Consider the following 21,324-nt stretch of genomic DNA (forward strand, 5'->3'; position numbering starts at 1 on the left):
CATATCCTGGACCACAAGTCCATTAAGCACCGAATGAGGGAGATGTGACAAGTATACAAATATATCAAGACTTATAATTTTCTGAATCTCTTACCTCACTCTCTGCCCTTAATGTACAATCATCCTCTGGCACCTGGCTTTCAAATAGTAGTTTATCTGCAGAGTAATATGTCCATGGCTGTATTGGAATTGTATTATAGTCTGACTGAGCATTGAAATACAGTGGGGTGAAATTATAATCCTTTTTCTTATTCTCTGTCAAGGTCAATTCATTCCTCATATAGTCCTCCTGTCTAGTTATTCTACTTATGCTTCTGAATGCTTTTATATAATTAACCCCAATGTATGATACAACAGTGAGCAAAAAGATACTTGAGATAAAAGAAATAGCAATGATTAAGTGGCTGTTGAAGCCCACAATGACCACCTTATCCTTGTCAACTATTATGATATCGTCCAGTTCTTTTTTAGATGGCAAGAGGGTAATAGTAACCGCTGTAATTGCAGATTTAGGGGGTTCTCCATGATCTTTAATCATAATAAATATGTTTTGTAAATCTTCATCTGTTTCTTCGATGAATCTTGCTACAATAATATCCCCTGTATATAGCTCTACCTTGAAAAGAGAAGTGTTGGTGAAGAAAATCATTTCATACCTGAGCCAGGCATTATAGCCAGAATCTAAATCAAATGCTTTGACTTTGGTAACTAAATGTCCTACTTGGGCTGATCTCCAGACTTCTCCGGTGAACAGTGAAGGTAGTATTTGGGGTGAGTTATCATTTTGGTCCTGAATGAACACAGTGAGGCTAGCAGTGCTGCTGAAAGGTGGTGACCCGTGATCCTTGGCTTCAATTACAACACAGAACGTTTGCATTTTTTCATAATCAAATGAGTTTGCCAAAAATACTTTACCAGAATCAGAATGAATTATGATGAAGCTAGAAGGTTTAACTCCTTCAGTACTTTGCAAAAGAGAATAAGAAATCCAAGAATTTTCATTACTGTCCTTGTCTAAAGCTGAAACTTGTAAAATGAAAGTTTCAGGAAGCGTATTCTCAGGGACTGAAATTCTATATGAAGGCTGTATAAACACTGGAGGATTGTCATTGACATCCATCACACTAAAGGTTATAGAAGTAGCACAAGATAAAGGAGGGTATCCAGAATCAGTAGCTGAAATAAGAACATCATACTCTTCTATAGATTCTCTATCAAGGCTGTGCTTGAGGAATAATGAATAATAATTTGAGAATGTTAATTCTAATGTAAATGGGAGGTGGTCAGGTATCTCACAAGACACTTTGCTATTGTTTCCAGAATCCCTATCGATGACAGTAAAAAGGGCTATTACAAAACCAGGTTTCGCATCCTCTTTGATGGTGCTTGTTAAAGATGTCACTTTAATTTCTGGGAAATTGTCATTGACATCAGTTATCTCTACAACGACCTTACAGTGTCCTGACAGAGGGAGCTGACCATGATCTTTAGCTTGCACTTGCATCTCATAAAGTGTTCTTTCTTCATAGTCAATATTACTTCTGAGACTAATCTCACCACTTTCCCCGTCAATATCAAACATCTGCTGCACACTCATCGGCACAATGCTGCTAAATGAGTATGCAATGTCACTATTCCTGCCGTCATCATCATCTGTTGCATTGAGGGTCATGAGTATAGTCCCTACAGGATAGTTTTCTGGTATAGTTATTCTGTAGAGTGAGAGTGGAAAAACAGGTGGATTATCATTAGCATCTTGCACTAGAATCTTAATCTGAGTTGTTCCAGTCATTTTCGGCCTGCCACAGTCAGTAGCTGTGAGGGTTAATACATGGATCGCTTGTTGTTCTCGATCTAATGCATTTTTTAATACCAGTGCTAACGATTTAATCTTGTAATCACTTACAGGGGCATCTATATCAAACAAGTCATTTGTACTCAGAAAATATGAGCAAACTGAATTTGAGCTGACATCTGGATCAAAAGCTCCTTCTAATGGGAAATGGGTGTCAGGATCAGTTGACTCAGCGATTGCCAAGACAATCTCATTTTCTTTGAAGTGTGGTGCATTGTCATTAATATCTAGGATGTTAATTTCTATGTGATAAAGTACTAACGGCATATCCATTATAATTCCCAGTCTTATGACACAGTGCACACTGCTGCCACACAGCTCTTCACGATCAATCTTATTTAAAATGTGTAGAGTGCCAGTTATGGAGTTGATGCCAAAATAATGTATTTTAGTATCATAAGTCATGTGGAACTTACGATTGAAGAGAAGCTTTGGGTCCATTTGTAAATCTTGTGCTAAGTTTCCAATTATGGTTCCTTTGTCTATTTCTTCCATAATTGCATAACCGATTTGCCCATTTGCAACATCAATCAAACAAATCAACAAGTGAATCCACATCCACCAGTGGAAGATCCAGTACTTCAGTGCTGGTCCCATACTGCAGGAGGGTGATCAAAGCAACAAGTGGACGAAGACAAGGATTGTTACAGTATATAATACTGTTTCAGTTAACAATTGTTATTCTTGATTTATGAGGAAGGGGCATGACAGATAAGATATATGTGCTTCATTTATTCACTTCAACCTCGCACCTTGACAGGCTAACGCATAGTGACACCTTGTGGCCTCAGTAAGTATTAATAAGCTCATTGTGCTTACAGCAGTCGTGTAGTTTCAGCAAATAAAGATTATATATGTGTAATTAAAAGTTATAAACTTTTCCAATTTACTTTCTGCATCAATTATTCACATTGTTCAAGATCTTGGCTTGTTTTCATTCAATAGCAAAACTTAATGATTTACTTCTAGTGAGCAAAAATCTTTTTTGATCATGTGACAATCACACAGGTGCAAGGCACACATACTGAAACTGTGATGAGCCATGCATCTGAGTGATCATCACATAAACATCACAGATTTTTAATCTTTTGTGTAATATTTTGTTTTACTTTCTGAATTCGGAATACCAATTTAAGATAAAGATGATAGATATGACAATGTTGAAATCTGTAGAAATAACTGATTGTTAATATTTCCACTCCATTTTTATCAAGTGTGCTACTGTGTGGTAAGAGAGTCACATAGTTACAGTAGTATTTTGTAGGTTTAAAAGATGTCATAAAAGGACTTAAGTAAAACTAGATGTTATGCATTGGGTGTGGAACCACTGCAATAACCAAAAGATTTGACTTGGGGCTACTCCTGAGGGTATTATCATGGCAGACCTCTGCATTTTACCCTTTAATCCCTGTACAGTGATCTGGAATTTGCTGCCGGAGAACCACCAGGTCGTTACCTCCTAGAGAAGTCTCTGATTGACAGCTGGCCCACAGGGGTCAGGACACTGGTACAGAGCACTCAGGCAAAACAAAAGTCAGGGACAGGCCAAGGTCAGGACAGGCAAAGTATGAGATATATGGTAAACAGTCCAAAAGTTAGGCAAGGCAGCACAGGGTCAAAATCCGGAAAACGGGCAGGTCAGTATACGGGCAGTTAAATTACATTTCTACACACGTAGACCCAAGACATATGTCCAGGCACTTTATACCATTATTTACAAATAGTATTTTGGACTAACAATTGCCTAATTTTCACATATGAATATAATATATATTTTTTTAAATGTAACTGTTATTGCATTATATTCAAATGTTTTTATGTATATAGTAAAATACCTAATAAATCTGCGCGCTGCTATCAGCCTTCTTTACATCTCTGCCCCTTTCTAATTATGGATTTCAGTCACCTATTACAATCCCTAGAATGCTACACTTCTATACATTAAAATCCCTCAAACTCTGCCTCCCGACATGTTTCGCCAGCTACCCTAGCGTCTTCAGGGGAACGGGCAGTACATTACATTATTGCTACAATACGAGCGCTGTGAAGATAACAGTGCCATATGATTAATCACTAAAGAAAAGAAATGCAGTACAACTGACAGTTTTAAAAAGATTTATTAAGTCTTTTACTATATATCAATTTTTTTTTGAATATAATGCAATAAAAGTTACGTTTTAGAAAAAAAACTATTCTATGCATATGTGAAAATTAGGCAATTATTAGTACTAAGACTATTTGTAAATAATGATAAATGACATTCAGCACATCTTTACAGAATGCTAGTGGACTGGGAACTTATTGAAAGGGCACCCTCTCATAGAAGAAGGTACCTAAAGTACCCCAAGGTGTCCAGCCATAGGTTGGTGTGAATTAAGGTGTACAAACAGGTCCTTTAAGTGATGGCAGGAGCATGCACATCCCTCTTATAGGCAGGGGGGGGGGGCCTTGCTGGCAAGCAGGTCGCAGTCTGTGTGGAGGGACAGAGCAACCTAGATGGTAAGAAGAGAGTAAGAAGCAGGTCCACGACTCTGGGACACAGAAGACCAGGGCAGGTGAGAAGAGCAATGGCACATGCAAAAGACAGGACAATTGCACTTCTGATTACATACTATAGAACTCCCATTTCGTCAACTATAGTAAACAAAGCAATACTGCAACCAAGGTCTCCTCATACAGCTGATCGCTGGGGGGTGCTGGGTGCCAGATAATGCAATTTCTGAGTTTTTTGTTATAGCACTTTCTGCCTCATTTAGCCCTGCAGCACACTGTGACTTGTTACTTAATGTATGTTCCCTGATTTTTAAGTAATCACATCACATCACATTACATCACTTGGCGCATAGCAAATGTGGTGCCAATATACAAAAAGGGTTCAAAAACAGAGCCTGGAAACTATAGGCCGGTAAGTTTAACATCTGTTGTGGGTAAACTGTTTGAAGGTTTTCTGAGAGATGCTATGTTAGAGCATCTCAACAGAAATAAGCAAATAACGCCATATCATCATGGCTTCATGAGGGATCGGTCATGCCAAACTAATTTAATCAGTTTCTATGAGGAGGTAAGTTCTAGACTTGACAGTTGGCGAATCGATGGATGTTGTATATCTGGACTTCTCCAAAGCATTTGACACTGTACCACATAAAAGGTTAGTATATAAAATGAGAATGGTCGGACTGGGAGAAAACGTCTGTAAGTGGGTAAGTAACTGGCTGAGTGATAGAAAACAGAGGGTGGTTATTAACGATACACACTCATTTTGGGTCACTATCATTAGTGGAGTACCTCAGGGGTCAGCATTGGGCCCTATTCTCTTTAATATATTATTAATGATCTTGTAGAAGGCTTGCATAGTAAAATATAATTTTTTTTAGCAGATGACACTAATCTGTGTAAAGTAATTAACACTGAAGAGGACAGTATACTACTATAGTTGGATCTGGATAGATTGGTGGCTTGGGCATATAATTTGCAGATGAGGTTTAACACTGACAAATGTAAAGTTATGCAGATGGGAAGGAATAATGCAAGTCACCTGTACATACTAAATGGTAAAACACTCGGTAACACTGACATGGAAAAGGATCTAGGAATTTTAATAAACAGCAAACTAAGCTGCAAAAACCAGTGTCAGGCAGCTGCTGCCAAGGCCAATAAGATAATGGGTTGCATCAAAAGGGGCATAGATGCTCGTGATGAGAACATAGTCCTACCACTTTACAAATCATTAGTCAAACCATACGGAGTACTGTGTACAGTTCTGGGCTCCTGTGAACAAGGCAGACATAGCAGAGCTGGAGAGGGTCCAGAGGAGGGCAACTAAAGTAATAACTGGAATGGAGCAACTACAGTACCCTGAAAGTTTATCAAAATTAGGGTTATTAACATTAGAAAAAAAGACAACTGAGGGGAGATCTAGTTACTATGTATAAATATATCAGAGGTCAGTACAGCGATCTATCCCATTATCTATTTATCCCCAGGACTGTAAATGTGACGAGGGGACATCCTCTCCATTTAGAGGAAAGAAGGTTTGTACACAAACATAGAAGAGGATTCTTTACGGTAAGAGCAGTGAGACTATGGAACTCTCTGCCTGAAGAGGTGGTGATGGTGAGTACAATAAAGGAATTCAAGAGGGGCCTGGATGTATTTCTGGAGTGTAATAATATTACAGGCTATAGCTACTAGAGAGGGATCGTTGATTCAGGGAGTTATTCTGATTGTTTGATTGGAGTCAGGAAGGAATTTTTTATTCCCCTAAAGTGAGGAAAATTGGCTTCTACCTCACAGGGTTTTTTATTTTTTGCCTTCCTCTGGATCAACTTGCAGGATGACAGGTCGAACTGGATGGACAAATGTCTTTTTTCGGCCTTATGTACTATGTTACTATGTTACTATTTTACTAGTCCTTGTATTCTCAGTTTTAATTTCCGCCACCTGAGTTCAAATTTATACTTGGCACCATTCATAGTTTTACCCCTGCAAGGAAGGTGTAGAAAGGTTGTCCACTCCTTTACTATTGATAGCAAGCACTCAGACCACCATGGAGCAGGCACACTATTTAATACTAATATAGGGTAAATTACAAAAAATCACAATAAAAAAACAATAAAATAAAATATACAATAAAATGCGGTATAAAATCGCTAAGGAATAAGGTGTCCTTATTAATGCATCTGGTATTACCGCTGAATTGCTGGCAGCCGATTTCTTGTGCACGCTTTGGTCTAGCGTTACATCCAAACCACAAGCAACAGTTTTTTGTAGCCGCAGTATAATAGCAGTGTGCGGATAAATGGTTGCTCACTCACCCCACCTGATGGTATGTGATCTTCACACTGGCTGGTGTGCGCTCAGGTGTATGCATTCAGAGTGGATCAATACCTGTATCGAGCTCAGACTTTCATGCAATTGCCTGGACTGCCTCTGTGTCCCGCTCTGTGCACAGTTCTCGCGGGAGTTTGAATGCGAGGTAACGGGTTCAGATCACTTCTTGCCTTAATTTACGTATTGCTGAAGGATCGTCTCACTAGATTCAGTCGTAGAGTTTAAAATCGGACCTGGCCCTATGGCGGCGCTGCATAGATGATGTAATATTCATTTGGAAAGGCACTTTAAGGGATTTTTTTTAAAAGAAATAAACAACAATACAAGAAATTTGACATTTACATCAAATGTCAATATAAGATGAATACAGAATTCCTGGATTTGCACATTTCTAGACAGCATAGAAACATCCAAAAACTGTTTTATACTCTTTTCTAGCTGTCACTTGCCGAATTGGCTAATAAATATTCTGGGGGGGCAGTTCCGCCGGATTAAAAGAAACTGTACGGATGAGAGCAAGTTTGAACAGGAGGCCATAAAAATTAAAGCTCAATTCATTAATTAGGAACATCCTGAAGAAATAGTCAATAGTGCATTGGATCGGGTTAAGAGGTTAGAGAGAGAGACTTTCTTCTCTTATAATAAAAATGAGAATATAAATATAACATCAAAAGATATGGAACTGAGAGTTATTTTACCATTCAATGCACATTATAAGAAAGTCCAATATATTTTGAGACAACATTGGCATTATATATTGGACGACAAAATAATAGGGCATCTGTTATCAAAGGTTCCTTTGATATCCTTCACAAAAGTGCCCTGTCAAGCAACAAAAGGGAAAGAAAATTTCTATGTTTCAAAATTGGACAAATATGAATGTTTTTTTTCAGGTGTGGGAGATGTACTGCTTGTAGGAACACAATATTCCCTAAAAGAACACTAGAAGTAATATCTACACAGAATTCGTTCTCTTGGAAAATTAGGGATAGTCTATCCTGTAACTCCTCCAGTGTCATCTACATTATCCAGTGCCCATGTCAAAAACAATATATTGGACGAACAAAACGACCATTAAAAATAAGAATATCTGAACATATGACCAAGATCAGGAATGGGTTCGACAAACACTCTTTGTCGAGACACTTTAGGGAATTCCATAATAAAGACCCTACTAAACCGACATTTGCGGCACTGGAGAAGGTGGATCGACACTGGAGGGGTGGTGATCATATTCATCGAATGTCTAGGATTGAATCCAGATTAATCTATGAGTTCAGGAGCCTGCTTCCAGCAGGTCTTAATGCTGAACTAGAGATCTTGTGAGGCTTCTTGTGAGGGAGGGTGGGCGCCTGCCTTTGATGGTAGACCGTGGTGTTGATTTAGTGACACAGCGGTCCCCTCGGCGGCAGGTCTCCATCCCAATACACCTGCAGGATCCCATGGATCAACTGTCCATCGCTTGTTTATTGAATTACTCAAGTATTGATTGTTATTCAAATAATGATTTTATATCCCAATATGTATGTCTTTTTATGCATTTTTAACATTTGTTATAATATTGTTTATTTATTGTGGATATATCTAAGGAATGAGATAGAATTTTTAATTTATGATACATCAGAATTAATTATATTTCCAATTCAGCAGCTTAGGTGATGTAAAAATGCATCTGTTGAAAAAATCGCATTAAAAAAGGCATTCAAAATCAAATTTCTGGTACATCAGAATGAATTGAAATCCTAATTCAGCAGCTTTGGTGATAAAAACGCATCTGTTGAAAAAAATCGCATTAAAAACGCATTAAAAATCGCATTAGATCGAATTTGCCTTTCTGAAATCCGCTGTTCCAGGACTTATCTATGACTATCTGGCTCATTTTGAGATCTGTTCTCCAGGATTTACTTATCACTGAGTAGAGTATAAATAGTGGAGTCTGAGCATATGGAGTATAACCACTGAGGAAGAGATCAGCAAGACCTCAAAACGTGTCTGGTGCTGTATACCAATGCTCTGAAAGATTCCACAATTAATTAAACTCTACGATCAAATCTAGTGAGACGATCCTTCAGCAATACAAAAATTAAGGCAAGAAGTGATCTGAACCCATGACCTCGCATTCAAACTCCAGCGAGAACTGTTCACGGAGCAGGACACAAAGGCAGTCCAGGCAATTCCATGAAAGTCTGACCTCGATACAGGTATTGATCCATTCTGAATGCATACACCTGAGTGCACACCAGCCAGTGTGAAGATCGCATACCATCAGGTGGGGTGAGTGCTCAGTGAGAAACCATTTAGCAGCACACTGCTATTATACTGCGGCTACAAAAAACTGTTGCTTGTGGTTTGGATGTAACGCTAGACCAAAGCGTGCACAAGAAATGCATCAATAAGGACATTTATTGGTATATTTATTTCAACAGCAACTTACCTTGCACCTTATTCCTTAGCGATTTTATACCGCATTTTATTGTTTTATTATTGTATATTTAATTTTATTGTTGTATTTTATTGTGATTTTTTGTAATTTACCCTATATTAGTATTAAATAGTGCGCCTGTTCCATGGTGGTCTGAGTGCTTGCCTATTTAATCTATTGTGTTTATTGTATATGTATTAAATAGGGTAATTCAATTTCAGGTTCAAGCACCTACCCAGAGTCATAGGGGGTGAGCCACCCTAACATTTCCTTTTAAATTTCATACGAAGAAATGTTCTTTATGATAAGGTACTTCATCATGAAGTGAATTTCTTTGTGAAATTCAGTGAAGCAGCCAAATTGAATTTTCCATAACTTCCCTCATTTCTAGTAATGGTGTTTCTTCAAAACAATGCTCATGAAATTATGCTAGCGATTAGTAAAGTATTAATAAAACTGCAGTCAATCTATAGTGCCGAGTCATGACCTATCAGGTTCTGATCCTGGGAATAGGTGCTCTTTTAAACCTCTTCCTGGCCTTATAACAGTGCCAGTGATAGTTATTTAGTCCATAGCTGTGCTCCTGGTTCCGGTTCTCTGTGCGTTTGGATTGCTTCTATGTTGAGCGCAAATATTCGAATAACAAATTTGAATATCGGCACTTCGAGAATTTGCGAAAACAAGCAAGAAGCAGATAGGAATCATGTGTTTACTTCAAATGGAAAAAAAATTGAATATTCTAAAAAGCTAATATATTTCACTATATTCAATATAGTGCTATACGGATGTAGCAGAGTTAACACACATGCTTTATTAGACATGTTTTCTAAACTGAATGCAACTAAATGCGTTAAGCAATTGCTTTCCAAGCAGATAGGAATCATGTGTTCAGTGGGAAAAAAATTACGAATATTCATAAAAACGAATATATAGCACTATATTCTATAGTGCTATATATTCATTTTTGTACCATGCCTGTATTAATCATTACCATGCCAATTTTAGCGCAAAAAAGTTGAATATAATGAATATATGAATTTGCTTATATATGATAAATATTCTACAAAATATTTGCAAAATATCACAAATTCGAATATGACCCCTGCAGCTCATCACTATTATTGACCAAGGTTTGCCATTGACCACTCTCTGTCTAATTTTTAGTACTTTGTTTCTCGTCTGGAACTGACTGGCTTGGCTATTTGACTACCCACTGTCTTGCAATTTGGTACTGTATTGTCTGTTCGGTCCCTACTTATTTCCATAAGATTCCATCTCTGTGTTGTTCTGTCTCTTTGTGTGTATCTATTACACTTTACCAAAGTAGGGAAAGTCAAACAGTTGCAGACTTGCTACCTAAGACTTGCAGGGAAAGGGAAGGGGGTTTAAGTTTAGGGCTGTGTATTCCTGCCTGCTGTGGTTATACCCATATCTACAGAGGTCATGTGGTTCATTCAAAAACTATGGGCAAGTGTAGCTAGAAGCTTTGATGGGTGGTAAGACCAAAAACTGATTTTGATTTAGATTTCTCTTTGATTAATTTAGCATTTTAATTGATAAAAATAAACTAACACTTCTATTTTTTAATGCCCTCTTACTTTGCATTATTTTTAAACACATTCCTAAAACTTTAGTGTCTATAGCCTATAATGGCTTCTGTAAAGCATATTGCTAAATGCTGTTAAGAACAGCTAAGGCAAGATGGCTATCCCCATAATCATGTTCAGAAAATAGAATTTAAAAATCCACATCAGAAAATTCAAACAGATGAGAATATTAGAACGAAAACACATTTTTTGAAGTTGGACAAATATTTCATAAAATTTGGTTAATAATTGATTCAGAGAGAGAAAGAGAACCTAGTACACAAATGTGTTTCTCAACAATATACAAATATATACACTCACGGTGATCCACTTTTAAATATAGTGTAAACAGAATGGGAGTACTCAAAATATCAATACATAACATGAAAACAAATGAGTAACATCATATCCCTTTAAAAATATTACTTTATTTAAATAATCTTAAAATACATCATATACATACAGTAGGGAGTCAATAGTAAGATGCCACCTAGTTTCTACCGGTATACATAAACTGACAGTGGGCTCATTATATTTAGATCCTGCCAAATCTATATAATGAATGAACCAATGACCGCTGTCGCTAATCTAATGGCGCAGGTGTACATGAATGTTCATGTACATCTGTGCCGTTAGATTAGCAACAGCGGTCATTGTTCCATTCATTATATAGATTTGGCAGAATCTATAAATGATAGGTGACTCACTTCCTTTAATGTTGGAAAAAGCCAAATATTCCTCCTTGTCAACTTCATTGAATACTGACACAGTGCCATAGGTTTTTAGTAGTGGCTACTAGTAGCTCGGTTAAATTGCATTCAATGGCCTGAGCTGTGATACCGAACAAAGAATATGCTAAACATTGAGCCTGGTCACTAATGAAAGGGATGCAGTGCTTTTTGGATCTGTGGCCTCTTCAATCAGCTAATCCCAGCTAATCAGCAGGGATGCCAATATGAAAACAATCAGTTTTGTACAATCAAAAAAAAGCTTGAGCACTATACTGATACAGCTGTTTTTCCCTTACATAAGGAAACATTTTTTTATCACTACAATCTGAGAACCATGACTTGATCTTTGTTATAATTTTTTATGGATCCAATTGGGGATAAACAATGTGGATTGAAAAGCGTCTATTGTTTTTGTGAGTGGATAGAAAAATAACCTTATTTTGTATTGTCTTTTGGGTTTTGTTTTAGTCATAAATGGCAGGTTAACCTAATTCTGTGGGTCAGTATGATAACATTGAAAATGCATTTATATAGTTCTTTAGATTTTCATGCTTTTTTTGTTGCCACATAGCTCCTCTGTTTTTTTATTAACAAAGCTGCATAAGATATTTGTTGTTTGATGATTGAGCTGCAAGTTTCATTGGTATCATTTTTGGATACAGTACAATATATTCAACCTTTATTTTTAGTCTCTCTAGTGGACTTGACAATGTGATTGCTTGATCAGTTCAATAATATACTGCATTACTTTTGCAATACTTAGTGTAAAACATTCAAGAAACCTATTAGCTCCTGCTTCTAGCTCATGGGGGGAGTATAATTTTTGTTAACATTTAATCCTGTGGGTGACATATAACTGATACATAGCATCCATCAGAGGCATTAATAATAGCCATCCAGTAAACAAAGTATGTATTAACCCGTTAATGACCAGGCATGAAAAGACCTTAATGATCAACAAATTAGTTGTTTTTTGCTTCTTTGCATTTCAGTAGCCATAACTTTTTTATTTTTTCATTGACATGGCTGTCTGAGGCCTTGTTCCATGTAGGAAAAATGTCTTGTTTTTTACATTGTTAGGAGGTACATAGAAATTGCAGAGTAATTATAAATATAATTTTTTTCTTTTGTGTAAATACAGAAAAAATACTGTCGTTTTGTTTATTTTTTATGATGTTCATACCATAGTTTCATACTAAATAACCTGATAATAAAATTGTAAAAGTAATTATGGCCGTGTGGATTTGTACCATATTATGTAATTTTTTTCATTTTTATATAATGTGTGCACAATCAAATATATTTTACACTAAATATGGACAATTGTTTGAGGGTGCAACTTTTTTATTTTATTTTGAATGTTTTATTATTCATTTATATATTTTTTTAAATCCCATTATAGGATTGCTTTTTAATAACTTTATTTCAGACTTACAGACTTACAATGTATTAGAATACTCCTATATATAGAATAGTCCTGCTATAAGCATACCTTCATATTGCATGTTTTATTTATTGCCAGAATCATTATGACTAGATTTCTGGTGCTTTGACAAAGTGATCCTAAAGGGTGAATGGGTGTCCTTGGTAAATAAAGTTAAAAGTTGTGAGAAAATATATTATAAAAGTAAGAATTGTTTACATCAATGGATGAGGCTATGGGGTTGTTGGATCTGCTTCCCCCACTACACACTAATAAACCATCTAATAATTAATTTTTAAAAAAAGAATATGCCTGTATATTAATACATTATAATCAGCACCACTATGACACAGGCTGCTGTTAGAGCAACACTAGAGTACCCTAACAGAAGGTTGCATATATCCCTTGGGACTTTCATAGGTCCTTAGTACTGACTGTAATTACACCACCTATCTCCTTTTGATGATGCCGTAATAGCAGATGAATAGCAATATAAACTGTCATACAAAATCCAATATAAAGTGATTAAGCTTCTTCTACTCTTTGCAATTTTAATTAGTGCTTTGGGCCATGATGTATCACAAAACACACATACCGTAGCATTAAACTGAATTGAATGAAATACCCTATAGTTTTTATCAAAGGTAAGGCCAGGCCCTTTTTTCCCAGTTGCAGTGGTGACATTGTGTCAACAAATCTTGATTGTTGTAGAGAATCACTGACCTCTTTGATGCATCTCTGAGATCAGTGATTTGCAACAGTGATCATGTTTTGTTGAAGTCACTTCACCACTCCATCCAAGCTTGGCCAGGCGGCGCTGGATCTACCAGGTAAGTAATTATCAAGTCTTTATTGCAGGAGGATCTCTTGTGTCATTGTTCAAATCCAATTTCAGTAAACAAGGAAATTTATTTTCAATTACAAACCAGATTCCCAAAAAGTTGGGACACTAAACAAATTGTGAATAAAAACTGAATGCAATGATGTGGAGATGGCAAATGTAAATATTTTATTAGTAATAGAACGTAGATGACCGATCAAACGTTTAATCTGAGTAAATGTATCATTTTAAAGGAAAATACGTTGATTCAAATTTTCACGGTGATAACAAATCCCCAAAAAGTTGGGACAAGTAGCAATAAGAGGCTGGAAAAAGTAAATTTGAGCATAACGAAGAGCTGGAAGACCAATTAACACTAATTAGGTCAATTGGCAACATGATTGGGTATAAAAAGAGCTTCTCAGAGTGGCAGTGTCTCTCAGAAGCCAAGATGGGTAGAGGATCACCAATTCCCACAATGTTGCGCAGAAAGATAGTGGAGCAATATCAGAAAGTTGTTACCCAGGGAAAAATTGCAAAGACTTTGCATCTATCATCATCAACTGTGCATAACATCATCCGAAGATTCAGAGAATCTGGAACAATCTCTGTGCGTAAGGGTCAAGGCCGTAAAACCATACTGGATGCCCGTGATCTCCGGGCCCTTAAACGACACTGCACCACAAACAGGAATGCTACTGTAAAGGAAATCACAGAATGGGCTCAGGAATACTTCCAGAAACCATTGTCAGTGAACACAATCCACCGTGCCATCTGCCGTTGCCAGCTGAAACTCTACAGTGCAAAGAAGAAGCCATTTCTCAGCAAGATCCACAAGCTTAGGCATTTTCACTGGGCCAGGGATCATTTAAAATGGAGTGTGGCAAAATGGAAGACTGTTCTGTGGTCAGAAGAGTCACGATTCAAAGTTATTTTTGGAAATCTGGGACGCCATGTCATCCGGACCAAAGAGAACAAGGACAACCCAAGTTGTTGTCAACGCTCAGTTTAGAAGCCTGCATCTCTGATGGTATGGGGTTCCATGAGTGCGTGTGGCATGGGCAGCTTGCATGTCTGGAAAGGCACCATCAATGCAGAAAAATATATTCAGGTTCTAGAACAACATATTCTCCCATCCATATTCTCCCATCCAAAGAGGAAGGTGCAACAAAGAAGGCCCAAGACGATTGAACAGTTAGAGGCCTGTATTAGACAAGAATGGGAGAGCATTCCTATTTCTAAACTTGAGAAACTGGTCTCCTCGGTCCCCAGACGTCTGTTGAGTGTTGTAAGAAGAAGGGGAGATGCCACACAGTGGTGAAAATGGCCTTGTCCCAACTTTTTGGGGATTTGTTGATACCATGAAATTCTGATTCAACATATTTTTCCCTAAAAATCGTACATTTTCTCAGTTTAAACTTTTGTTCCGTGATTTATGTTCTATTCTGAATAAAATATTAAAAGTTGGCACCTCCACATCATTGCATTCAGTTTTTATTCACGATTTGTATAGTGTCCCAACTTTTTGGGAATCCGGTTTGTACATTGAGGCATGAGCTTTTACCCATAAGAAGTGAATGATCCAGTTTATTATAATTTCAAAATAGGCACTCTGAGATAAAGATAGAAAAAATCTCCAAATAAGTTATTTTATCACTAATTCTGATGAGTAATAATAATGATGCTGACCAAACAATAATACAATGCCAAGCTTACATTCAAGTGCAGCTTCCACAATTATTCCATAGGAACTCAACCCTAGTAGTGGCTGCAGTAAAGTGAAGTATAAGGGTTGTTTTTCTGTTTGCCCCTATAGTCAGAACTCAACTATATTAGCCACTGTGGCATTAAAGTGGCTTAATATTGATGACCTATCCTCAGGATAGGATATCAATATCACATTGGTGAGGGTCTGACTCAAGGTACCCTTGCTGATCAGCTTTTTGAACTTGTTGCAGCACTTGTGCAAGTGCTGCTTCCTCTTCAAAATTATATGTGCACTGTTTACCTTGTAGAGCAGGCACAGTGTAATTACTACTACATTCAAGTGAATTGACGAGCAGTTGTAATTACAACCACCTAATATACCACAGAAAATCTACTACTAAACGAGATAGACAAGGCAGCAAATCATAATGAGGTGGTTATTATGGGGGACTTCAAATGCCCAGATATAGACTGGGAAACTGAAACTTGTATATCTCATAAAAGAAACAGGTTCTTGGCAATAACCAAAGACAATTACCTCTCCCAACTGGTTCAGGACCTGAGTAGAGGGGCAACCATACTGGACTTAGTATTAACCAATAGGCCTGACAGAACAACAGACGTGCAGGTTGGGGGACACCTGGGAAATAGTGACCATAAAGTAATAACTTTCCAATTATCATTAAAAAGAGCATTTCTTCAGGAAGGAACAAAAATACCAAGCTTAAAAAAAAACTAAATTTAGCCACCTAAGAGAGGCCATTGACCTAACTAACTGGGACAAAGTCCTCAAAAATAAAAATATAGCCACAAAATGGGATATCTTTAAAAGCATCCTAAAATCTCATTGTGAGAGGTACATACCATATGGGAATAAAAGGTTAAGGAACAAAAAGAAACCAATGTGGATAAATAGAACTGTAAAGAAAGCAATAAATGACAAAAATATAGCATATAAATCACTAAAACAGGAGGGTAAAACGGAAGCACTGAAAAACTATAAGGAAAAAAACTAGAATATGTAAAAAAACTAATAAAAGCTGTCAAACTAGAGACTAAGAGATTAATTGCCAAAGAGAGTAAAACTAACTTTAAAATGTTCTTCAATTATATAAATGTTAAAAAGTATAAATCTGAAGGTGTCGGCCCTTTAACCCCTTAAGGACCGGGCTCATTTTCACCTTAAGGACCAGGCCATTTTTTGCAAATCTGACCAGTGTCATTTTAAGTGCTGATAACTTTAAAACGCTTTGACTTATCCAGGCCATTCTGAGATTGTTTTTTCGTCACATATTGTACTTCATGACACTGGTAAAATAAAGTCAAAAAAATTAATTTTTTTGCATAATAAAATACCTAATTTACCAAAAATTTTGAAAAATTAGCAAATTTCAAAGTTTCAGTTTCTCTACTTCTGTAATACATAGTAATACCCCCAAAAATTGTGATGACTTAACATTCCCCATATGTCTACTTCATGTTTGAATTATTTTGGGAATGATATTTTATTTTTTGGGGATGTTACAAGGCTTAGAAGTTTAGAAGCAAATCTTGAAATTTTTCAGAAATTTACAAAAACCCAATTTTTAGGGACCACTACAGCTCTGAAGTCACTTTGCGAGGCTTACATAATAGAAACCGCCCAAAAATGACCCCATTCTATAAACTACACCCCTCAAGGTATTCAAAACTGATTTTACAAACTCCGTTAACCCTTTAGGTGTTGCACAAGTGTTATTGGCAAATTGGGATGAAATTTGAGAATTTCATTTTTTTGCCTAATTTTCCATTTTAACCCATTTTTTCCACTAACAAAGCAAGGGTTAACAGCCAAACAAGACTGTATCTTTATTGCCCTGACTCTGCTGTTTACAGAAACACCCAATATGTGTCCGTAAACTACTGTACGGCCACACAGCGGGGCGTAGAGTGAAAGGTGCGCCGTATGGTTTTTGGAAGCCAGATTTTGCTGGACAGTTTTTTTGACACCATGTCCCATTTGAAGCCCCCTGATGCACCCCTAGAGTAGAAACTCCATAAAGTGACCCCATCTAAGAAACTATACCCCTCAAGGTATTCAAAACTGATTTTACAAACTTCGTTAACCCTTTAGGTGTTGCACAAGAGTTATTGGCAAATTGGGATGAAATTTGAGAATTTCATTTTTTTGCCTAATTTTCCATTTTAACCCATTTTTTCCACTAACAAAGCAAGGGTTAACAGCCAAACAAGACTGTATCTTTATTGCCCTGACTCTGCTGTTTACAGAAACACCCCAAATGTGGCCGTAAACTACTGTACGGCCACACAGCGGGGCGTAGAGTGAAAGGTGCGCTGTATGGTTTTTGGAAGCCAGATTTTGCTGGACAGTTTTTTTGACACCATGTCCCATTTGAAGCCCCCCTGATGCACCCCTAGAGTAGAAACTCCAAAAAAGTGACCCCATCTAAGAAACTACACCCCTCAAGGTATTCAAAACTGATTTTACAAACTTTGTCAACCCTTTAGGTGTTGCACAAGATTTAATGGAAAATAGAGATACAATTTCAAAATTTCACTTTTTTGGCAGATTTTCCATTTTAATATTTTTTTTCCAGTTACAAAGCAAGGGTTAACAGCCAAACAAAACTCATTATTTATGGCCCTGATTCTGTAGTTTACAGAAACACCCCATATGTGGTCGTAAATTGCTGTACGGGCACACAGTAGGGCGCAGAAGGAAAGGAATGCCATACGGTTTTTGGAAGGCAGATTTTGCTGGACAGTTTTTTTGACACCATGTCCCATTTGAAGCCCCCCTGATGCACCCCTAGAGTAGAAACTCCAAAAAAGTGACCCCATCTAAGAAACTACACCCCTCAAGGTATTCAAAACTGATTTTACAAACTTTGTCAACCCTTTAGGTGTTGCACAAGATTTAATGGAAAATAGAGATACAATTTCAAACTTTCACTTTTTTGGCAGATTTTCCATTTTAATATTTTTTTTCTAGTTACAAAGCAAGGGTTAACAGCCAAACAAAACTCATTATTTATGGCCCTGATTCTGTAGTTTACAGAAACACCCCATATGTGGTCGTAAACTGCTGTACGGGCACACGGAAGGGCGCAGAAGGAAAGGAATGCCATACGGTTTTTGGAAGGCAGATTTTGCTGGACAGTTTTTTTGACACCATGTCCCATTTGAAGCCCCCCTGATGCACCCCTAGAGTAGAAACTCCAAAAAAGTGACCCCATCTAAGAAACTACACCCCTCAAGGTATTCAAAACTGATTTTACAAACTTTGTCAACCCTTTAGGTGTTGCACAAGATTTAATGGAAAATAGAGATACAATTTCAAAATTTCACTTTTTTGGCAGATTTTCCATTTTAATATTTTTTTTCCAGTTACAAAGCAAGGGTTAACAGCCAAACAAAACTCATTATTTATGGCCCTGATTCTGTAGTTTACAGAAACACCCCATATGTGGTCGTAAACTGCTGTACGGGCACACGGCAGGGCACAGAAGGAAAGGAATGCCATACGGTTTTTGGAAGGCAGATTTTGCTGGACAGTTTTTTTGACACCATGTCCCATTTGAAGCCCCCCTGATGCACCCCTAGAGTAGAAACTCCAAAAAAGTGACCCCATTTTAGAAAGTACGGAATAGGGTGGCAGTATTGTTGGTACTAGTTTAGGGTACATATGATTTTTGGTTGCTCTATATTACACTTTTTGTGCGGCAAGGTAACAAGAAATAGCTTTTTTGGCACGTTTTTTTTTTTTTGTTATTTACAACATTCATCTGACAGGTTAGATCATGTGGTAATTTTATAGAGCAGGTTGTCACGGACGCGGCGATACCTAATATGTATACAATTTTTTTTATTTATGTAAGTTTTATACAATAACTTCATTTTTAAAACCAAAAAATTGTTTAGTGTCTCCATAGTCTAAGAGCCATAGTTTTTACAGTTTTTGGGCGATTATCTTGAGTAGGGTCTAATTTTTTGCGGGATGAGATGACGGTTTGATTGGCACTATTTTGGGGTGCATATGACTTTTTGATCGCTTGCTATTACACTTTTTGTGACGTAAGATGGCAAAAAATTGCTTTTTTTACACTTTTTTTTTCTTTTTTTTTTACGGTGCTCACCTGAGGGGTTAGGTCATGTGATAATTCTATAGAGCCGGTCGATACGGACGCGGCGATACCTAATATGTATACTTTATTTTTATTTATAAAAGTTTTACACAATTATTTTATTTTTGAAACAAAAAAAATCATGTTTTAGTGTTTCCATAGTCTAAGAGCCATAGTTTTTTCAGTTTTTGGGCGATTATCTTGAGTAGGGTCTCATTTTTTGCGGGATGAGATGACGGTTTTATTGGTACTATTTTGGCGTACATGCGACTTTTTTGATCACTTTTATTACCTTTTTTGGGAAGTAAGGTGGGCAAAATTTCAATTTTCTCATAGTTTTTATTTTTTTATTTTTATGGCGTTCACCGTGCGGGGAAAGTAACATGACCGTTTTATAGATCAGGTCGTTACGGACGCGGCGATACCTAATATGTGTAGTGTATTTTTTTATTTTTATTTTTATTCAGTGATAAATGTTTTTTTATTTTATCTTAACTTTTTTCACTTTTTTAAAAAAAAATTGGACCCAGACCCACTTGGTTCTTGAAGATCCAGTGGGTCTGATGTCTGTAAAATACAGTACAGAAACTATATAGGTTTCTGCACTGTATTTTACTTACACTGAACAGATCTATGCTTTCAGCACAGATCTGTTCAGCACCATGGACAGCAGGACGCCTGAGCAGGCGTCCTGTTGCCATGGGAACCTTCCCTGTCTGTCACAACTTCGCAGACGGGGAAGGGTGAGGACGGGGCTTCGGGGGGCTCTCTGGGGGCTCTCTCCCTCTCCCATCGGGGGGCTGCAAAGGCACAGCAGCCCCCCGATCGGAGAGGGAGGGAGCTCCTTGCGCTGTTAACCTTTTCCATACAGCGGTCCGTACGGACCGCTGCATGGAAAGGGTTAAACGGCTGACATCGCATCACCGATGTCAGCCGTTTATACCAGGGTGCCAGCAATGTGCTGGCACCCTGGTATAACCCACTAGACGCCAACGATTATGCAATGGGAGGCGGGCGGGGGATCGCGATCCCGCCTGCCGCACCGCCCGCCTCCCGCAACGCCCCCACTGCCTGCGACACCCCCCCTGCACCACCCGCCGCCATCAAATCATGCAGGGGTGCAGGGGGGGGGTGCGCAATATTGATTTTAGGCACTCTGAAGTTTCTGATCCCCGCGGTCAGGGACCGCGGGGATCAGAAACTGCAAAAAGCGCAGCAAACCGCAGGTCTGAATTGACCTGCGGTTTGCTGCGATCGCCGACACGGGGGAGTCAAATGACCCCCCCCTGCATTGTTACGGGATGCCGGCTGAATGATTTCAGCCGGCGTCCCGTTCCGATTAACCCCCGCGGCGCCGGAATGCAGATTTTAAGTCAGGACGTACCGGTACGTCCTCGGTCCTTAAGGACTCGGGAAATAGGGCGTACCGGTACGTCCTCGGTCCTTAAGGGGTTAAAGAGTAATGAGAGGGGAGTCGTGGAGAGCGACGAGGAGAAAGCAAAGCTGTTAAATATTTTTTTCTCCAATGGAAGAAAATAAACTGTCAAATGAAATGCTGAATGTAAAAACAAATTCCCCATTAAAAGTGTCCTGTCTGACCCAGGAAGAAGTACAACAGCGACTTCAAAAGATTAAAATAGACAAATTGCCAGGACCAGATGGCATACACCCCTGTCCCCTAAGGGAATTAAGTAATGTCATAGCCAGACCCTTATTTCTGATATTTGCTGACTCTATACTGACAGGGAATGTCCCACAGGATTGGCGCATAGTAAATGTGGTGCCAATATTCAAAAAAGGTCCAAAAACAGAGCCTGGAAACTATA

At 37.9% G+C, this 21,324-nt stretch overlaps 1 protein-coding gene across 1 annotated transcript in view; it reads right to left on the bottom strand.

Annotated features, from left to right (window-relative positions):
* The window catches only part of LOC122926031 (protocadherin alpha-7-like), a 159,264-nt gene extending 156,851 nt beyond the window's left edge, over positions 1-2,413 (bottom strand). Inside the window, exon 1 of the mRNA XM_044277422.1 lies at positions 95-2,413. Within this exon, the coding sequence (XP_044133357.1) occupies positions 95-2,413 (2,319 nt within the window). The remainder of the gene's footprint in view (positions 1-94) is intronic.
* Between the last annotated feature and the right edge of the window lie 18,911 nt (positions 2,414-21,324).

Source organism: Bufo gargarizans, chromosome 2 (assembly GCF_014858855.1).
Source record: "Bufo gargarizans isolate SCDJY-AF-19 chromosome 2, ASM1485885v1, whole genome shotgun sequence".
Classification (NCBI taxonomy): domain Eukaryota; kingdom Metazoa; phylum Chordata; class Amphibia; order Anura; family Bufonidae; genus Bufo; species Bufo gargarizans.